General features: G+C 38.1%; 1 protein-coding gene across 1 annotated transcript in view; it reads right to left on the reverse strand.

The window, feature by feature from the left end:
- The window catches only part of USH2A (usherin), a 678,599-nt gene that overhangs the window by 207,073 nt on the left and 452,545 nt on the right, over positions 1-18,981 (reverse strand). The window contains exon 43 of the mRNA XM_032872913.1: positions 9,330-9,493. Coding sequence (XP_032728804.1) covers positions 9,330-9,493 — 164 coding nt within the window. The remainder of the gene's footprint in view (positions 1-9,329; positions 9,494-18,981) is intronic.

The following is an 18,981-nucleotide window of genomic DNA, read 5'->3' on the forward strand; positions in this document are numbered from 1 at the left end:
CCAAAATCAATCACTTACTGTCTCACAAATATAACTCATCAATTCCTCAACCATCATCCTTTCAAAGACAGGCTTACTGTTTTATTTTTCTGCTTTTACCCAATTTCTCCTTTCTTTGCTCTAAGTTCTGCTTCACATTACCTTTCTACAATGATGTTTGGTGGGAATGCAAGCTGGTACAGCTGCTCTGGAAAATAGTACAGAGGTTCCTCAAGAAGTTAAAAGTAGAGCTGTCCTATGACCCAGCAATTTCACTACTGGGTATTTACCCCAAAGATATGGATGTAGCGAAAATAGGGCACATGGACCCCAATGTTCATAGCAGCAATGTCCATAAAAGCCAAACTATAGAAGGAGCCAGATGTCCTTCAACAGATGAATGGATAAAGAAATGGCTCATATATACAATGGAATACTACTCAGCCATCAGAAAGGAGGACTACCCACCATTTAAATTGACATGGATGGAACTGGAGGTTATCATGCTAAGTGAAATAAGTCAATCAAACAAAGAAAGACAATTGTTATATGGTTTAACTCATATGTGGAACATAAGGAATAACGCAGAGGAACATAGGGAACAGGAGAGAAAACTGAATGGGAAGAAATCAGAGAGGGAGAAAAATCCATGAGAGATTCTTGACTCTGGGAAACAAATCGAGGGGTGCAGAAAGGAGAGAGGTGAGGCATTAAGGAGGGTACGAGATCTGATGTGCACTGGATGTGATATGCAACTAGTGAATCATTGAACACTACATCAAAAACTAATGATGTACTATATGTTGGCTAATTGAATTTAAATTTAAAAAGTACACAGATTAACTAAAAGTTAAAAAAAATACAATAAAAAGCCATAAAACAGCTATATTTTCTTAGGTAGGAAATAGTCTAAGTATACTACATAGTGTACTGCTCTACTTAGATTAATATTATTTTTAAAGACCTTAAGCAGAAACTATTACCTTGGTTCATGTTAGGATTGTGGGGTGGAATGCTGGTTTAAAAACCTCCTGATATTGTATGTAAAAGTATGCATCAAAATAGTTCAGTAGCACTAGTCCAAAGACAGAAGAAAATGTGGCATTTCTCTTTATGGTCATTAAAGTACAGTGTCTCTGATATGTGAGTACATAGCATATGGCCACTTAAGGGAATATGGCTTTAAAGGATGTATGACTCATTTAAGGACCCCTTTTCGATAAGATCTTGGGAGTCTTGCATAAAAACTGAATGCTGAATACAATACTGCTTTGATCTTATTTCTAGTACCAGGTTTGGAATGTCAGTATGGTTGGAAGAGTCTATAGTAAGAGATCTTTAGTAACAAACTTGGAAGACTCTGGGATTAAGATTTTCTTTTCTCTGATGTCACAACATGCAAGCACCTTCAATAATGAGGTCATTAGTGTGCACTGGCAGGAACTGGTTATTCATATCCATCAATATTTTCCCAGATGATGTTAGTCAAGTACAGCAAAACCATTGGTGCTGTGAATGCAAAAGTTTCTTCTTTCATTAGAATTATTTTTTACTTGATTACAATAGTATTTCTCATTAATTTATAGCAGCTGAGGTATAATGGAAAGTGTACTAGATTTGAAGTTTATGTTGTATTTTAGTTTGTTAAGTGAGGACTCTTGTTACAGATACAAGCGCTAAAGATATAATTTGATGAAGTGCTTTCAAACATTACTGGCAACTATAAATGGGTTTTACCTGTGTTGTTAAACATCCCTGATATCTCTCCCATCAAGTTTCAATCAATGTACTTATGTATATACATTGAAAATATTGTGACTAGCACTGTAAGTTCAAGATGAACAAAGATTTTGAGTTGACATCTGGATAAAATTCCATTAGATGCAAATTCTTAGCCATGTACTATATATCAACCCACTTGAAATAGAACAAAATCTATAGCCCCTCAAAAGATAGAAAAAGATGGCAATTGAGTTCCATTGGTTATGTCATACTCCATGATATAGAGGCCTCTCTAACCAGATTTCTACATTATCTTGCCTCTCATCAACAGCTACTTCAACATTTCTTTACACTCATTCATTTAGTGCAGAGTCCGAAACACAGAAAAATAGTAGAAAAGACATTATATCTTCATATCCTAGTTATCTTAGGACAAGTTCTAGGAGCAGTATATGCACAGTATACTTTTTAATTGTTCAAACAAGTTTTTAAACTTCAGTGGGTTCTTCCCAAGACACTGAACTGTCTAAGAAACAGGAGATACATCCTTAGTTCAATAGACCAGCACAAAACTAAAGGCTGCTGACCTTGAGTCTACCTCTGAGAGAGGAATGTTATTGGAATTCAAATAGCTAGAATGAGGAGCCAAGTAAATTTCACCTTCCCCTCATATTGGTAAAAGCTGAGCCTGAATATAGTTCCCTTTTTTAAAAGAGAAAAACATTAAGTCACAAGATTTCTTCGTAGCACGAGAGAGGGAAAACATAGTCTAGAAACTTCAAAAGCAGATTTGTGTGTACATGTATTACTTTTATGAGAATGAGATGGAAGTTTTAGAAAACATTTGCATTTTATTCTTAAATAACAAAGGGGGGACATGCCTTTATGAAAAGGGAGCTTCTATGAAACATGTACCTATGATCATGAAAAGACAGATATGAAGACAAAGCTGTTAACTGCTCTTGCTTAAATAAGATAGCAAGGAAATATAAAAAGCAATGGCAGAATTCAAATCTGCCTGGAAAGGAGAAAAAAGCAGATTAAAAGTACATAGTAGGAAAGAATGGAGAGGAAAATGACTAAGAAGAAATCAATCAAAGTCAGAATTATAGATATTGAGGACAGAGAATAAAAATATCTAATCAACTTAAAAAATAAATGGAATAAATAATGATGAACATAAAATTCCCCATGAAACCTGACCCAACATAAAGGTTTATGTCCATAAATTGAATTAATATGGTTTTTATCAAAATAATGAGAATATATCCAAACATAGACATATCATGGAACATTCTAACATTTCAAAGGTAAGCTAAACGTTAAAAGATTATCTACAAAGGAGAAAAAGTCAGGCGAGTTTCAGACTTCTCATCCAGAACATCAAATATTGGGAGACAATGCAACAATTTCATCAGGTTTTGAGGGAAAACATTTTTGATACAAGAATTTCATACACATCTAAGTAATTATTTATGTGCAAATGCAACAAAAAGGACTTTCTTATTTAGGACAAAAGTTTAAATATATATATATATACACATGTATATGTATATATATACATGTATATGTATATATATACATGTATATGTATATGTATATATACATACATACATATATATAAGAGTAATTATTTAACTTCAATGGTAAATTTTCCCAATAATGTTACCCAGAAGATAAAAAGGGTGAATCAAGATCCAGAATTCAAGACTGGGAAAGTTTTAGAATTGATAATAAAAATCAAAACTATTTAGAGAAAATAATTATGTAAAAATAATTATATAATAATTTATAATGAATCATTGAAAATGGCAGGTAAGAAGGTCAAGGAAAGTAACAGTACACTGAATTCATACATAAAACAGGAAGTCATGAAAAAAAAAAGAGAAAGATAGCACTAACCCACCAATAGCATTAATAGGACAAATAGCATTTAACTTTAGAAATCACTACAGAAGATAAAGTTATCATTCACCAACACCCATGTCTTTTCTCTTTTTGTCAAATAGCCAGAATATATTTTCTGGGCTTCTTGCATCTGGGTAAGGTCATGAGACCAGTTTGTGCTCTTTTTAGAGCAATTGGCCATTTCCGATTGTCTTTAGTTTTCCCACCTGGAGGACTTGAAGGCCCAAGGGAATGGTGGATCTACTAGATGGAAGGAGCCAAGGTCCTTAAACCACCCCAGAGAGTTTAGAAGGGGTAAGGAAGAGTTACAGAAATCTCAGATTTATGGTTTTGGTTTCTGGGTGGATCTCATTACATAAAATAGAAAACATAGGAGTAAAAAAAAAAAAAAAAAAAGAAAAGATAGGAGTAATTATGGGATGGACACTTGTTCCACTTGAGACTTCTTGAATTTGAAGTGTTTTCTGGCCACCAGGTGGACTTAGACATCAAAGTGTGAATATCTGAGCTAGAGGTACATGATTTGGAGCTGTTCATGCTAGCACGTGTTTGAAACAACAAAAAACATTTGTTAAATTTGTTCAGATATTCTAATCCTATGATGTGCAACCCATATTTGCTAGATCGAATAAATTTATCTGAGTAGAGTTGTTCCTCTAACTGTAGTCTATCAATCAGGCCACCTCATTGAGTTGAAGAAGACGGTTATAAACTTTGGACATAATTTTTGCTATTAAATGACATTTTGGGTGGTAATCTCTATATATTGGTCAGAAATGTGATCTTAGCTGTAACAGTTCTCAAATATACAAGAGTTTCCTCTCCTTTGTAATAGATTCCCAAGTAATTTAAAACAGTTGTTAGGTGCGCTAGCTGAAAGTCCTATTGCTAAAGCACTTAGGTAATGCTCCTCACACACTATTGGATTATTTTTAGAGATTACTATTAAAGATTTTATTTATTTATTTATTTGACATTATTTGACAGAGAGAGGGAACACACAAGCAGGGGGAGCAGCAGGCAGGGGGGGAAGTTCTTCCCACTGAGCAAGGAGCCCAACATGGGGCTCGATCCCAGGACCATGGGGTCATGACCTAAGCCAGAGGCAGACACTTAACCAAGTGAGTGACAGAGGCGCCCCTACAGATTACTATTAATATCAATTACATCCTCTAGATTTTTAGCATCTACATTAGGGTCAGCCAATGATGGTCCATGGGCAAAATCTGGCCTCTAGGTCAAATGTGACCTGCCACCTGGTTATAATAATCTGCAAGCTAAGCATGGTTTTTACATTTTTTAAATGGCTAGGGAAAAAAGATCAAAAGAATAGTATTTTGTGACATGTGAAAATTATATGAAAATTCTATCTCAGCATCCGTAATAAACTGTTCCTGGAACACAGCTATGCTTGTGTAGGTGTCATCTATTGCTGTGTTTGTGGTCCAATGGCAAAGTTAAGCAGGTGCCACATAGACTATACATAGCACCCAAACCTGAAGTATTTACTATCTGGCTTTTTACAAAAACATCTGTGGCCTGATCTAGAGCAATTACAGCAAACCATTCCATTCAATAGGTGTCCAGATTTGTCTAGGATTGACTTCTTTAGCCGCATCTCTCATTAGCAGGCTCCTTGGGAGGAGGTAATTTTGTTCAAATGTAAAAACTTGGAAGGATCCCATTAAGGTTATTTTATAATAGAAGTGTATCTTGCTCATAGATTCTCAAATCAGTGTTCAATTTCCCAAGTTCAACATGCAGAGCTTTGTGTTATTAACCAAATACTTCTTAGAAAAATGTGAGGAACCAAAACTACTTCTTGTGGGGCACCTGGCTGGCTCAGTCAGTATAGCATGAGACTCTTGATCTTTGGGTTGTGAATTCGAGTCCTACGTTGAGGGTAGAGTTAAAAAAAAATTTTTTTTTTTTACATCAAATTACTTCCTTAAAAAATTCTTTACTCAGGCCACCTGGATGGCTCAGTGGGTTAAGCTGCTGCCTTCGGCTCAGGTCATGATCTCAGGATCCTGGGATTGAGCCCCGCATCAGGCTCTCTGCTCAGGAGGGAGACTGCTTCCCTCTCCCTCTCTGCCTGCCTCTCTGCCTACTTGTGATCTCTGTCTGTCAAATGAATAAATAAAATCTTTAAAAAAAAAATTCTTTACTCTGCAAGAGATAATTGCTTACATAAAGAAGTGATCCAAGCCAGGCTCCTTATCTTTCCCAAAAAGATTTCTCATGCCTTCTATCTAATTTATGCATAGTCAGAAACAAACACCTGTATTTAGGAAATCTTCCCAGCTACTTAGTCTTTCATTGTGTTCCAACTCCTATCAATAGCCTGCCAGAGAAAATTGTATTTAAAGGAAACTGTATATGAGATATGTTAATTACTCATCATGCTATATTAAGCAATAGAAACAGGATAGATAATTCTGCTCCTTAAGTGAATTCATACGGGCAAACAGGGGCTGAGAGAGTTAACTGAACTGTGGTAACCAAGAGGCACTGATAAAAGTTGACTTAAATAAAACAGATGTTAATTTATATCTCACATAATAGCCCCCAAATGAGTGAATCGGATGGTGCTCTATTTCAACAGCCCAGGTTCCTTTTCTTATGTGGTTTGGCTCTTTTAGGTTTCGTCCATGTCTGCAGAGTTGAAACTGAGAAAACTGCCATGTCTACGTTCCATCCAGGGAAATTATGAAGAGAGAACAGAAAGGGACAAAGCTAATGTTTTGTGCTTATGACACCAAAAGACATACATCATCTCTTTTCACATTTTATTGGTACAAACATAGGCACAAGGCCATGACTAACTCCAAGGCTGGTAAGTGTGTCCAGTGTCTAGGTTGATGGGCATGGAAACACCACCTTCAAGGGGGAGGGGGTAGGAAATGATACTATGCAATGGTTGGTGGTTCTACCTTTCAGTCAAGTTAGATCATTATAAAGCTACATCTCCTCTTTGTCTATCTTCAACTCACCAGAGAAAAGCTTTTATCTGAATGCCATGACCAAATTTTTATTAGAAATGGCTTTCCAATTTTTTTTCTTTTGTAAAATTGCTATTGACAACACTGTCAACATTGTAGAGACACAGTAATACTTTATACTGATACTAAATGATTATTAAGTTCTAAACATATATTATCTCATTTCATCCCTATCACAACATTTTAAAGATATTGGATGAGGAAACCAGGATTCAGTGAGGTTAAGTGGCTTGCTTTAGTCCTAGCGCTAAGAAAACACTGGGACTGGGATCCAAATTCAAGTTTCCCTGATTCCGAAGTTTATTTTTTAAAATCATCCCTTCATAAGGCTTCATAAGAATTTGTAATTTTCCTAGTTAGGAGAATTTGAAACAGTAAAAATAGATGGAATCACCCACAGGAGAACTGGAGTGTGAAAAAAATTTCACCCAATCATTTGATGTTTCAAATCAATCCCCAAATCATCATCTTTATGCAAAATCTTCTAATTTTTAAATGTTGGAAAAATAGTATTTAAGAAAAATACTATAGGCGAAACAGTGTAGGGGGGATGGGGAAGTAAATGTGGTCTGTGTGCTGCCAGTTTGCTAGACGAACCCTAAAAAGGAACTGAAAGAATGTGGGGGATGTTTTTACCTCACGTGAGACCAAACAGTGAAGCAAACATTCAAAATGAGTCCTTCTAAAATGCTCAGTAACATTCCTGTTAATCTGTGGTTAGTAAAAATTTGCCAGAAATACACAGCTATCAAAATGGTGGATCCATGGGGAGGTCACAGTTAAGACAGAATAGGGTTTTTTAAAAATACATTTTTATGTTTTTTTGAACGGCAATCTTTAATAAGTAAATATTTATAAATATATCCAATTGATTTTCATCCTATAGTTTTGTGCCTTTTAGCATATTCAACAACGTGCCAAACGTATCCAGGAAACCAAGGAAACAACTTAAATTAAAATTGCAGAAAAGAGGTGGCCCTATCACGGAGGAGTGACTAGTTAATTTACTTAGGCTAGCAGGTTGCTCGAAGGAAGAAAATGATAATGCAACAAGCTTTGGGAGAGCTGACCCTCTTCTGAGAGTTAACCTTTGTGCTCACAAATAGTTATCTGAAATATTTCTAAGGTATGAATGGAAATAACAGCAGATTGCATTACCTACATCCCGAAGGTCAGAGGTTCAGATTACCAAGGTAATGAAACTTCAGCGAGCTGCTGCAGATCTATTAGGTTTGTCAGTTTTTATAAGCACGCTTACTTCAGGCATGCAATTATAACATAAAGGACCTATACTGGCAAAAATTCAGCAGCTGGATCTTAACAGCAGTATTCAAATGTCAGATGAGGGGGAGGACATCCACCTTTATGAGCAGGCTTTTAAGATGAGTCAGGTGGTGAGGGTAAAGTAGAGAGGAAGAGGGAGATGAATGCAAATATATCAGACATAAAAATCCATCTCCAGATAAAAATTTTGTATTTTTCCCAGAGGTGTCTCAGAGGGTAATCATAAGCATCAATTAATTTCCATTCTTCCATTTAAATGGCTTAAGAGATCCCAACAGAGGTGACACAGATTATTAGAAACCAGCAACTTTATAAAAACCCTAGGGTGATAGCCTTCTGTAAAAATGGGTTATTTAGTGGCAACGTAGATCAACAGAGCAGGTACAGATTTTAATTTACCGTTAATGTCACCTAATCCTGGTTGTGATTCACAACTGATAAAATATAACATGGAGGCAAATCCACTCAGATGTTCTAAATGGAACAGGAAGCATGTCTTAGGCTGGCACAAAACTCAAAGGCTGAATGAAAATCACGTGATTACTATTCCCTAGTCATCCCCGGCCAAGAGTAGTTTTACAGCTATGCAGACTCTAACCATAGATGGCTACCCTAGCAGGTACAGTTCTCTTTCATGAGACAAACATTTCACTTGGGGATTTGTGAATCAGATGTTTCTCGATATGTGGTACTATTCTAGCAAGTTTTGATTCAACTATTTGCCAGATCTCAAGTGGTACTTCTAAGAATGGTTACAACACCTATTTCCATGATAAATTCATTGTTGTTTTCTAATGGTGATAACGGATGACTACAAAGTAAAAGGTCTGCTGTTAAATGCTATTCTGCGGACCAACAAGATCTGAAATATCAGTTTTTGTGTTTCTAAAGTTTCAGGAGCGGATTAGATCCATCTATAAGCTCTTCTAACTGTCCATAAAGGTGGGATCTGAATAGGGTCAGGGCGAGGCCCCTGCATTATTGAAGCAAGCCCAGTGGTGATGTCCAGGTTCCATTTTCCTTGTGAAGTTGGAATTCTATCTACAACCAGCGCTGAATATGATTCACTCGGAAAAATCCCTCATATGACTGCAATCCTGTCAATGGTTCTTGCTAATAAGTACTGAGTTACAAGATGGGGGCGGGGGCAGAGCTTTCTGTGGGAAAGTGCACAGTATTGCATTCTAGCAAATTAATACATGGACATTTAAATCACAACTGGTTGGTGTGACAGAAATTACTTTCCCAACCAAAAGGAATGGAAGAGGACGAGAAGGCCCAAGAAGGATGTCAAAGTAGGGAGAGAGAGTCTGGCTCTGAAGAGTAGCACAAGCATCTCAGCTTTTTGTTGTTTTTATTTTTTAATGCGTCCAATTTAAATTCATGTTGGTATAATATGCTAAGGGGAACTAAAGACATGAGAAGCTGACTTACTTGGTTTAGCCCATGTCACATCTATGGCAGTGTGGTTAAGAACAGTTGCAGTGAGGTTGGTGCCCCTCTTTGGAAGACCAGCTAATGTTGTCACGGTAGCTCCTTGGCTCGGTGTAAAACCCATGCTGTTGTGTACAAACACCTTATACTCGTACGTCGTAAACCTGAAAGGTCATTTTTCAAAAAGTCATTACAAATTTCTCTTTTAAGGAAAACACACACACACACACACACACACACACACACACACATTGCTTTTCCCTTACAAAATACAGTATGCCCAAAATGCACAATATTCTGTTTCCCCCTACAGAAGAGAATTATCTTCTTTTTCCTCCCTCCACAAAAAACATGCCACTATCTTTGTAGCTCTGGAGCCTTCACCACAGTGTCAGGGAAAATATTTTATTAGGAATGCTAAAGCAAATAACCGCTATTTAAAACAAATGTGGTTTATCGTTTTCTCACTCTTACTGTTTTCGGAAGTGGTAAGGATTACAGCTCAATTCAAGATGCAATTACAAACCTGGCAACAGGCCAGCGTTCTATCTGAATTTGATCCAGACAGTTTTATGCTCTTCTTTTGGGAAACTCATCCATTTTCAAATATCAGAATCCCTCATCACCATTTTCTTCCTACACCTATCCTTCCCTCCCATAATCTCATTGGAAGACTGATAAACCCCTAAATTAAATCGTAACTGTGACCAAAGGGTACAACATTCTCCCGCCGAGAGTTTTGCTACAGCGAGCTGCATTTTGCTATTGTGTGAACATATTTACTTGAATCAATACAGTGGAAACTGAATATTGCTTTGCAGAAGGAGAAAACTGGACATGGGGATGTGAGATGATGAGGACTTCCCAAGTCATATATTAAATCAATGATAAAGTAAAGCCATCATTTTTTTTTTTTAATCCTTTTTGGCTCTTTCAGGCAAAAGACTATCATGCTTTCTTCATTTGGTTCAAAACTGCCCAGATAGGAAAATGCTATTTATAGACACAGTCAGGCTTTGCGTGGACAATGGCTTAGACCATGAAATTTGCTTAACATGTTGCACAACACATCACTATCGCTGGGGTCATCCAGAACGCAGGGCATATGCTGGCCTTAGATTGTCATCACCTTTTTTGGGTTTACGATGTCATCCAAGACACCCTGCATCCAATGCAGGGCCCATGGAATGTGTCTCAATAAGTCACAACTTATCAGGCTTGACAAAGGGGGGATGCCATTTACAGGGTTGTGTCAAATAATTCTGCCAGGATTCTCACAGCATTTTGCTGCCACCTATATTGAAGTCTGCTTCTACTGCTTGTTGAAGTCATCTTGTTTTTCACTCATGGTCCAAAGATATTTTTGCAGGTCTGTAACTCAGCCACATGTAAGGTGTTGGTCTGTTGTAGTGGTGGGTAAAGACAGTGATTTCTTTGAGGCTATTTACCTATTTCCCCCTAATAAGTACTAGCATCAAATTTTCTACATTTGTTTGCTTTACCCTTTCTTCTTGCGCCTTATTTTCTTTCTTTTTCTTTCTTTCTCTCTCTTTCTTTCTTTCTTTCTTTCTTTTTTTTTTTTTTTCTGCTTTGTTTGCTGTAATGGGTTGAATTTTGTGCTCCCAACACCCAACCAGTATGTTTAAGTTCCAACCCCTGATACCTGTGAATGTGAACTTATTTGGAGATAGGGATTTTGCAGACACAGTCAAGTCGAGGTCATACTAGGTTCAGGAAAGCCCAAAATGCAATGGACTGATGTCTTTATAAAAACAGAGGAAAGGGGAGGAGTCAAGATGGCGGAGAAGTAGCAGGCTGAGACGACTTCAGGTTGCGGGAGATCAGCTACATAGCTTATCTAAAGATTGCAAACACCTACAAATCCAACGGGAGATCGAAGAGAAGAAGAACAGCAATTCTAGAAACAGAAAATCAACCACTTTCTGAAAGGTAGGACTGGCGGAGAAGTGAATCCAAAGCGACGGGAAGATAGACCGCGGGGGGAGGGGCCGGCTCCCGGCAAGCGGCGGAGCAACGGAGCACAAAATCGGGACTTTTAAAAGTCTGTTCCGCTGAGGGACATCGCTCCAGAGGCTTAACCGGGGTGAAGCGCACGCGGGGCCAGTGTGGCCTCAGGTCCCGCAGGGTCACAGAAGGATCGGGGTGTCTGAGTGTCGCAGAGCTTGCAGGTATTAGAACGGGGAAGCCGGCTACAGAGACAGAGCCGAGGAGTGAGCTCTCAGCTCGGGGTTACCTTGAACCGGTCGCAGGCTCGGTCAGCTCGGAGCGCGGCTGGTGGCCAGGGTGACGGGAGTAATTGGGCGCTGTTCTCTGAGGGCGCACTGAGGAGTGGGGCCCCGAGCTCTCGGCTCCTCCGGGCCGGAGACTGGGAGGCCGCCATCTTCATTCCCGTCCTCCGGAACTCTACGGAAAGCGCTCAGGGAACAAAAGCTCCCGAAAGCAAACCCGAGCGGATTACTCAGCCCGGGCCCTGGTAAGGGCGGTGCAACTCCGCCTGGGGCAAAGACACTTGAGAGTCACTACAACAGGCCCCTCCCCCAGAAGATCAACAAGAAACCCAGCCGGGACCAAGTTCACCTACCAAGGAGTGCAGTTTCAATACCAAGGAGAGCAGCGGAATTGCAGAGGAGGAGAAAGCAAAGCACGGAACTCATGGCTTTCTCCCCATGATTCTTTAGCCTTGCAGTTAATTTAATTTTTTTTATTTTTCAATTTTTTTTCTCTTCTGCTAAATTTTTTTAACTTTTACCCTTTTCTTTTTTAATGTTTTTTAACTAGTTTATCTAATATATATATATTTTTTTTCCTTTTTATATTTTTTCATTATTGGTTTTCTTTTTTTGTTTCTTTTTTATTTTTTCTTTCTTTTTTTTTTTTTTCTTTTTTTCTTTCTGAACCTCTTTATATCCCCTTCCCCCCCTCACGATTTGGGATCTCTTCTGATTTGGCTAAAGCATATTTTCCTGGGGTTGTTGCCACCCTTTTAGTATTTTACTTGTTCCTTCATATACTCTTACCTGGACAAAATGACAAGGCGGAAAAATTCACCACAAAAAAAAGAACAAGAGGCAGTACCAAAGGCTAGGGACCTAATCAATACAGACATTGGTAATATGTCAGATCTAGAGTTCAGAATGACGATTCTCAAGGTTCTAGCCGGGCTCGAAAAAGGCATGGAAGATATTAGAGAAACCCTCTCGGGAGATATAAAAGCCCTTTCTGGAGAAATAAAAGAACTAAAATCTAATCAAGTTGAAATAAAAAAAGCTATTAATGAAGTGCAATCAAAAATGGAGGCTCTCACTGCTAGGATAAATGAGGCAGAAGAAAGAATTAGCGACATAGAAGACCAAATGACAGAGAATAAAGAAGCTGAGCAAAAGAGGGACAAACAGCTACTGGACCATGAGGGGAGAATTCGAGAGATAAGTGACACCATAAGACGAAACAACATTAGAATAATTGGGATTCCAGAAGAAGAAGAAAGAGGGGAGCAGAAGGTATATTGGAGAGAATTATTGGAGAGAATTTCCCCAATATGGCAAAGGAAACAAGCATCAAAATCCAAGAGGTTCAGAGAACCCCCCTCAAAATCAATAAGAATAGGTCCACACCCCATCACCTAATAGTCAAATTTACAAGTCTTAGTGACAAAGAGAAAATCCTGAAAGCAGCCCGGGAAAAGAAGTCTGTAACATACAATGGTAAAAATATTAGATTGGCAGCAGACTTATCCACAGAGACCTGGCAGGCCAGAAAGAGCTGGCATGATATATTCAGAGTACTAAATGAGAAAAACATGCAGCCAAGAATATTATATCCAGCTAGGCTATCATTGAAAATAGAAGGAGAGATTAAAAGCTTCCAGGACAAACAAAAACTGAAAGAATTTGCAAACACCAAACCAGCTCTACAGGAAATATTGAAAGGGGTCCTCTAAGCAAAGAGAGACCCTAAAACTAGTAGATCAGACAGGAACAGAAACAATATACAGTAACAGTCACCTTACAGGCAATACAATGGCACTAAATTCATATCTCTCAATAATTACCCTGAATGTTAATGGGCTAAATGCCCCAATCAAAAGACACAGGGTATCAGAATGGATAAAAAAACAAAACCCATCTATATGTTGCCTATAAGAAACTCATTTTAAACCCGAAGACACCTCCAGATTTAAAGTGAGGGGGTGGAAAAGAATTTACCATGCTAATGGACATCAGAAGAAAGCAGGAGTGGCAATCCTTATATCAGATCAATTAGATTTTAAGCCAAAGACTATAATAAGAGATGAGCAAGGACACTATATCATACTCAAAGGATCTGTCCAACAAGAAGATCTAACAATTTTAAATATCTATGCCCCTTACGTGGGAGCAGCCAACTATATAAACCAATTAATAACAAAATCAAAGAAACACATCAACAATAATACAATCATAGTAGGGGACTTTAACACTCCCCTCACTGAAATGGACAGATCATCCAAGCAAAAGATCAACAAGGAAATAAAGGCCTTAAATGACACACTGGCCCAGATGGATATCACAGATATATTCAGAACATTTCATCCCAAAGCAACAGAATACACATTCTTCTCTAGTACACATGGAACATTCTCCAGAATAGATCACATCCTCGGTCCTAAGTCAGGTCTTAACCGGTATCAAAAGATTGGGATCATTCCCTGCATATTTTCAGACCACAATGCTATGAAGCTAGAACTCAATCACAAGAGGAAATTTGGAAAGAACCCAAATACATGGAGACTAAACAGCATCCTTCTAAAGAATGAATGGGTCAACCAGGAAATTAAACAAGAATTGAAAAAATTCATGGAATCAAATGATAATGAAAATACAACGGTTCAAAATCTGTGGGACACAACAAAGGCAGTCCTGAGAGGAAAATATATAGCGGTACAAGCCTTTCTCAAGAAACAAGAAAGGTCTCAGGTATACAACCTAACCCTACACCTAAAGGAGCTGGAGAAAGAACAAGAAAGAAACCCTAAACCCAGCAGGAGAAGAGAAATCATAAAGATCAGAGCAGAAATCAATGAAATAGAAACCAAAAAAACAATAGAACAAATCAAGAAACTAGGAGCTGGTTCTTTGAAAGAATTAATAAGATTGATAAACCCCTGGCCAGACTTATCAAAAAGAAAAGAGAAAGGACCCAAATAAATAAAATCATGAATGAAAGAGGAGAGATCACAACGAACACCAAAGAAATACAGACAATCATAAGAACATATTATGAGCAACTCTATGCCAACAAATTTGATAATCTGGAAGAAATGGATGCATTCCTAGAGACATATAAACTACCACAACTGAACCAGGAAGAAATAGAAAGCCTGAACAGACCCATAACCAGTAAGGAGATTGAAACAGTCATCAAAAATCTCCAAACAAACAAAAGCCCAGGGCCAGACGGCTTCCCGGGGGAATTCTACCAAACATTTAAGGAAGAACTAATTCCTATTCTCCTGAAACTGTTCCAAAAAATAGAAAGGGAAGGAAAACTTCCAAACTCATTTTATGAGGCCAGCATCACCTTGATCCCAAAACCAGACAAGGATCCCATCAAAAAAGAGAACTACAGACCAATATCCTTGATGAACACAGATGCAAAAATTCTCACCAAAATACTAGCCAATAGGATTCAACAGTACATTAAAAGGATTATTCACCACGACCAAGTGGGATTTATTCCAGGGCTGCAAGGTTGGTTCAACATCCGCAAATCAATCAATGTGATACAACACATTAATAAAAGAAAAAACAGGAACCATATGATACTCTCCATAGATGCTGAAAAAGCATTTGACAAAGTACAGCATCCCTTCCTGATCAAAACTCTTCAAAGTGTAGGGATAGAGGGCACATACCTCAATATTATCAAAGCCATCTATGAAAAACCCATCGCAAATATCATTCTCAATGGAGAAAAACTGAAAGCTTTTCCGCTAAGGTCAGGAACACGGCAGGGATGTCCGTTATCACCACTGCTATTCAACATAGTACTAGAAGTCCTAGCCTCAGCAATCAGACAACAAAAAGAAATTAAAGGCATCCAAATCGGCAAAGAAGAAGTCAAACTATCACTCTTCGCAGATGATATGATACTATATGTGGAAAACCCAAAAGACTCCACTCCAAAACTGCTAGAACTTGTACAGGAATTCAGTAAAGTGTCAGGATATAAAATCAATGCACAGAAATCAGTTGCATTTCTCTACACCAACAACAAGACAGAAGAAAGAGAAATTAAGGAGTCAATCCCATTTACAATTGCACCCAAAACTATAAGATACCTAGGAATAAACCTAACCAAAGAGACTAAGAATCTATACACAGAAAACTATAAAGTACTCATGAAAGAAATTGAGGAAGACACAAAGAAATGGAAAAATGTTCCATGCTCCTGGATTGGAAGAATAAATATTGTGAAAATGTCTATGCTACCTAAAGCAATCTACACATTTAATGCAATTCCTATCAAAGTACCATCCATTTTTTTCAAAGAAATGGAACAAATAATCCTAAAATTTATATGGAACCAGAAAAGAGCGCGAATAGCCAAAGGAATATTGAAAAAGAAAGCCAAAGTTGGTGGCGTCACAATTCCAGACTTCAAGCTCTACTACAAAGCTGTCATCATCAAGACAGCATGGTACTGGCACAAAAACAGACACATAGATCAATGGAACAGAATAGAGAGCCCAGAAATAGACCCTCAACTCTATGGTCAACTAATCTTCGACAAAGCAGGAAAGAATGTCCAATGGAAAAAAGACAGCCTCTTCAATAAATGGCGTTGGGAAAATTGGACAGCCACGTGCAGAAAAATGAAATTGGATCATTTCCTTACACCACACACGAAAATAGACTCAAAATGGATGAAGGACCTCAATGTGAGAAAGGAATCCATCAACATCCTTGAGGAGAACACAGGCAGCAACCTCTTTGACCTCAGCCGCAGCAACATCTTCCTAGGAACATCGCCAAAGGCAAGGGAAGCAAGGGCAAAAATGATCCATTGGGATTTTATCAAGATCAAAAGCTTTTGCACAGCAAAGGAAACAGTTAACAAAACCAAAAGACAACTGACAGAATGGGAGAAGATATTTGCAAACGACATATCAGATAAGGGGCTAGTGTCCAGAATCTATAAAGAACTTAGCAAACTCAACACCCAAAGAACAAATCATCCAATCAAGAAATGGGCAGAAGACATGAACAGACATTTCTGCAAAGAAGACATCCAGATGGCCAACAGACACATGAAAAAATGCTCCATATCACTCGGCATCAGGGAAATACAAATCAAAACCACAATGAGATACCACCTCATACCAGTCAGAATGGCTAAAATTAACAAGTCAGGAAATGACAGATGCTGGCGAGGATGCGGAGAAAGGGGAACCCTCCTACACTGTTGGTGGGAATGCAAGCTGGTGCAACCACTCTGGAAAACAGCATGGAGGTTCCTCAAAATGTTGAAAATAGAACTACCCTATGACCCAGCAATTGCACTGCTGGGTATTTACCCTAAAGATACAAACGTAGTGATCCGAAGGGGCACGTGCACCCGAATGTTTATAGCAGCAATGTCTACAATAGTCAAACTATGGAAAGAACCTAGATGTCCATCAACAGACGAATGGATAAAGAAGATGTGGTATATATACACAATGGAATACTATGCAGCCATCAAAAGAAATGAAATCTTGCCATTTGCGACGATGTGGATGGAACTAGAGGGTATCATGCTTAGCGAGATAAGTCAATCGGAGAAAGACAACTATCATATGATCTCCCTGATATGAGGGAGAGGAGATGCAACATGGGGGTTAAGAGGGTAGGGGAAGAGTAAATGAAGCAAGGTGGGATTGGGAGGGAGATAAACCATAAGTGACTCTTAATCTCACAAAACAAACTGAGGGTTGCTGGGGGGAGGGGGGCTGGGGAGGGTGGGGTTATTATGGACATTGGGGAGGGATGTGCTATGGTGAGTGCGGTGAAGTGTGTAAACCTGGCAATTCACAGACCTGTACCCCTGGGGAAAAAATATATATGTTTATAAAAAATAAAATAAAAAAAATTAAAAAAAAGAAAAAAGAAAAAAGAAAAAGGAAAAAAAAAAAAAAAAGAAAAAAATTTTGATACAGATACAGACACACACAGGGAGAAGATGGCCTTGTAAAGATGGGCAGAAATTGAAGTTATACCATCACGAGCCAAGGAACAACTGGGAACATCATAAGTTGGAACAGGCAAGAAACAGTTTTTCTCCAGACACTGAAGGAAGCATGACCCTGACAACACCATAATTTTGGACTTTTAGCCTCCAGAAGTACAAAACAATAAATTTCTCTTGTTTTTTTGTCACCGAGTTCGTTTCTAGCAGCTAGAGGAAACTACCACAAATGTTTTTCGGCAAGTGTCAAATAGTCAACATGAGCAAGACAGCTGAATGATAATAATAGCATTTACTTAGTAGTTAGTATGTTTCAGGGATTTTCCGCATGGGTTAACTCACTCGTTCCTCACAATTACCCTATGAGAACAACTATTTTGGAAAAGGAGGAGAATAAGGCTCAAAGAGTTAAATAACTTGTCCAAGTTGTCAAGCTGGTAAGTGGGACAGTAGAGATTCAAACCCAGACAGTCCAATTCTAGAGCTTGCTCTTTTAACCACAATGCAATGCTCCCACCATAATAATGATGGCAATAATAGTAATAATCATCATAAGGATAATCTGATCTGTCAGTACTTGGATGATGTCCTATCACTGGGGCTTGACCTTTGAGTTATTTTTCTAGCACTGGGCATGGATTTTTGCTTACATATTCAGTCTCACCAAATTTCCTCTATAACCACTAGTATGAATTCGAAAGATGGTGAATTGGGGATAAGAGGTAGCGAGTCTGTGACAACGGAATGATACAAAAGCTAATGGCTCACTTGGGAATTGAACCAGCGACCATGGCTTCATTAGCTTTCTCCTGGAGTGAAATACTTTTAATTGTGTTTTACTTCGTGAAATGGCTTAACACAAATTTAGCTAGACTCTGGATGCCTAATCTTCTCTCCTATAACAGCTGAATCTTTCTTTCACATGTCTATGCTATTATACATTTAGTAATCTTGTTGGCTTTAAAGTGATACCATTTGTGTGGTTCTTTTCTGCAAATGGAATTAACAACATCACTGACTAAATGATACATTGTAAACAACTTCTGTAGGGACTTTAGGCTATTCCATCATGATTTGGCTGTGCTGAAATATACAATTTATATGTGCACAGAAGAAATTGAGGTCATATAGATAACTGGAGTGTCCATTTCCAAAGTAATATTCAAATTTTTGAGTGAGACATGTTTGTACAATATTTCCACTTCAAATAATAAAATACCTGCTACAATTTACAGATAAGAAAACTGAGACCCTGAGAAGTTAAGTGGATTTGCCTAAGGCTCTACGACTAGTTAAGATGACTAAGCAAGCCTCTAGTCTCATTTCTAATCTTAAATTCTTTCCATTATTCATCATTTTATTTAATTGGGAAATCAATAGGCATTTGACTTGATGTCATGCATCTGTCTTTTGCGTTTTCTTTAAC

This window comes from Lontra canadensis, unplaced genomic scaffold (assembly GCF_010015895.1).
Source record: "Lontra canadensis isolate GAN:19392208 unplaced genomic scaffold, GSC_riverotter_1.0 scaffold46, whole genome shotgun sequence".
Lineage (NCBI taxonomy): Eukaryota > Metazoa > Chordata > Mammalia > Carnivora > Mustelidae > Lontra > Lontra canadensis.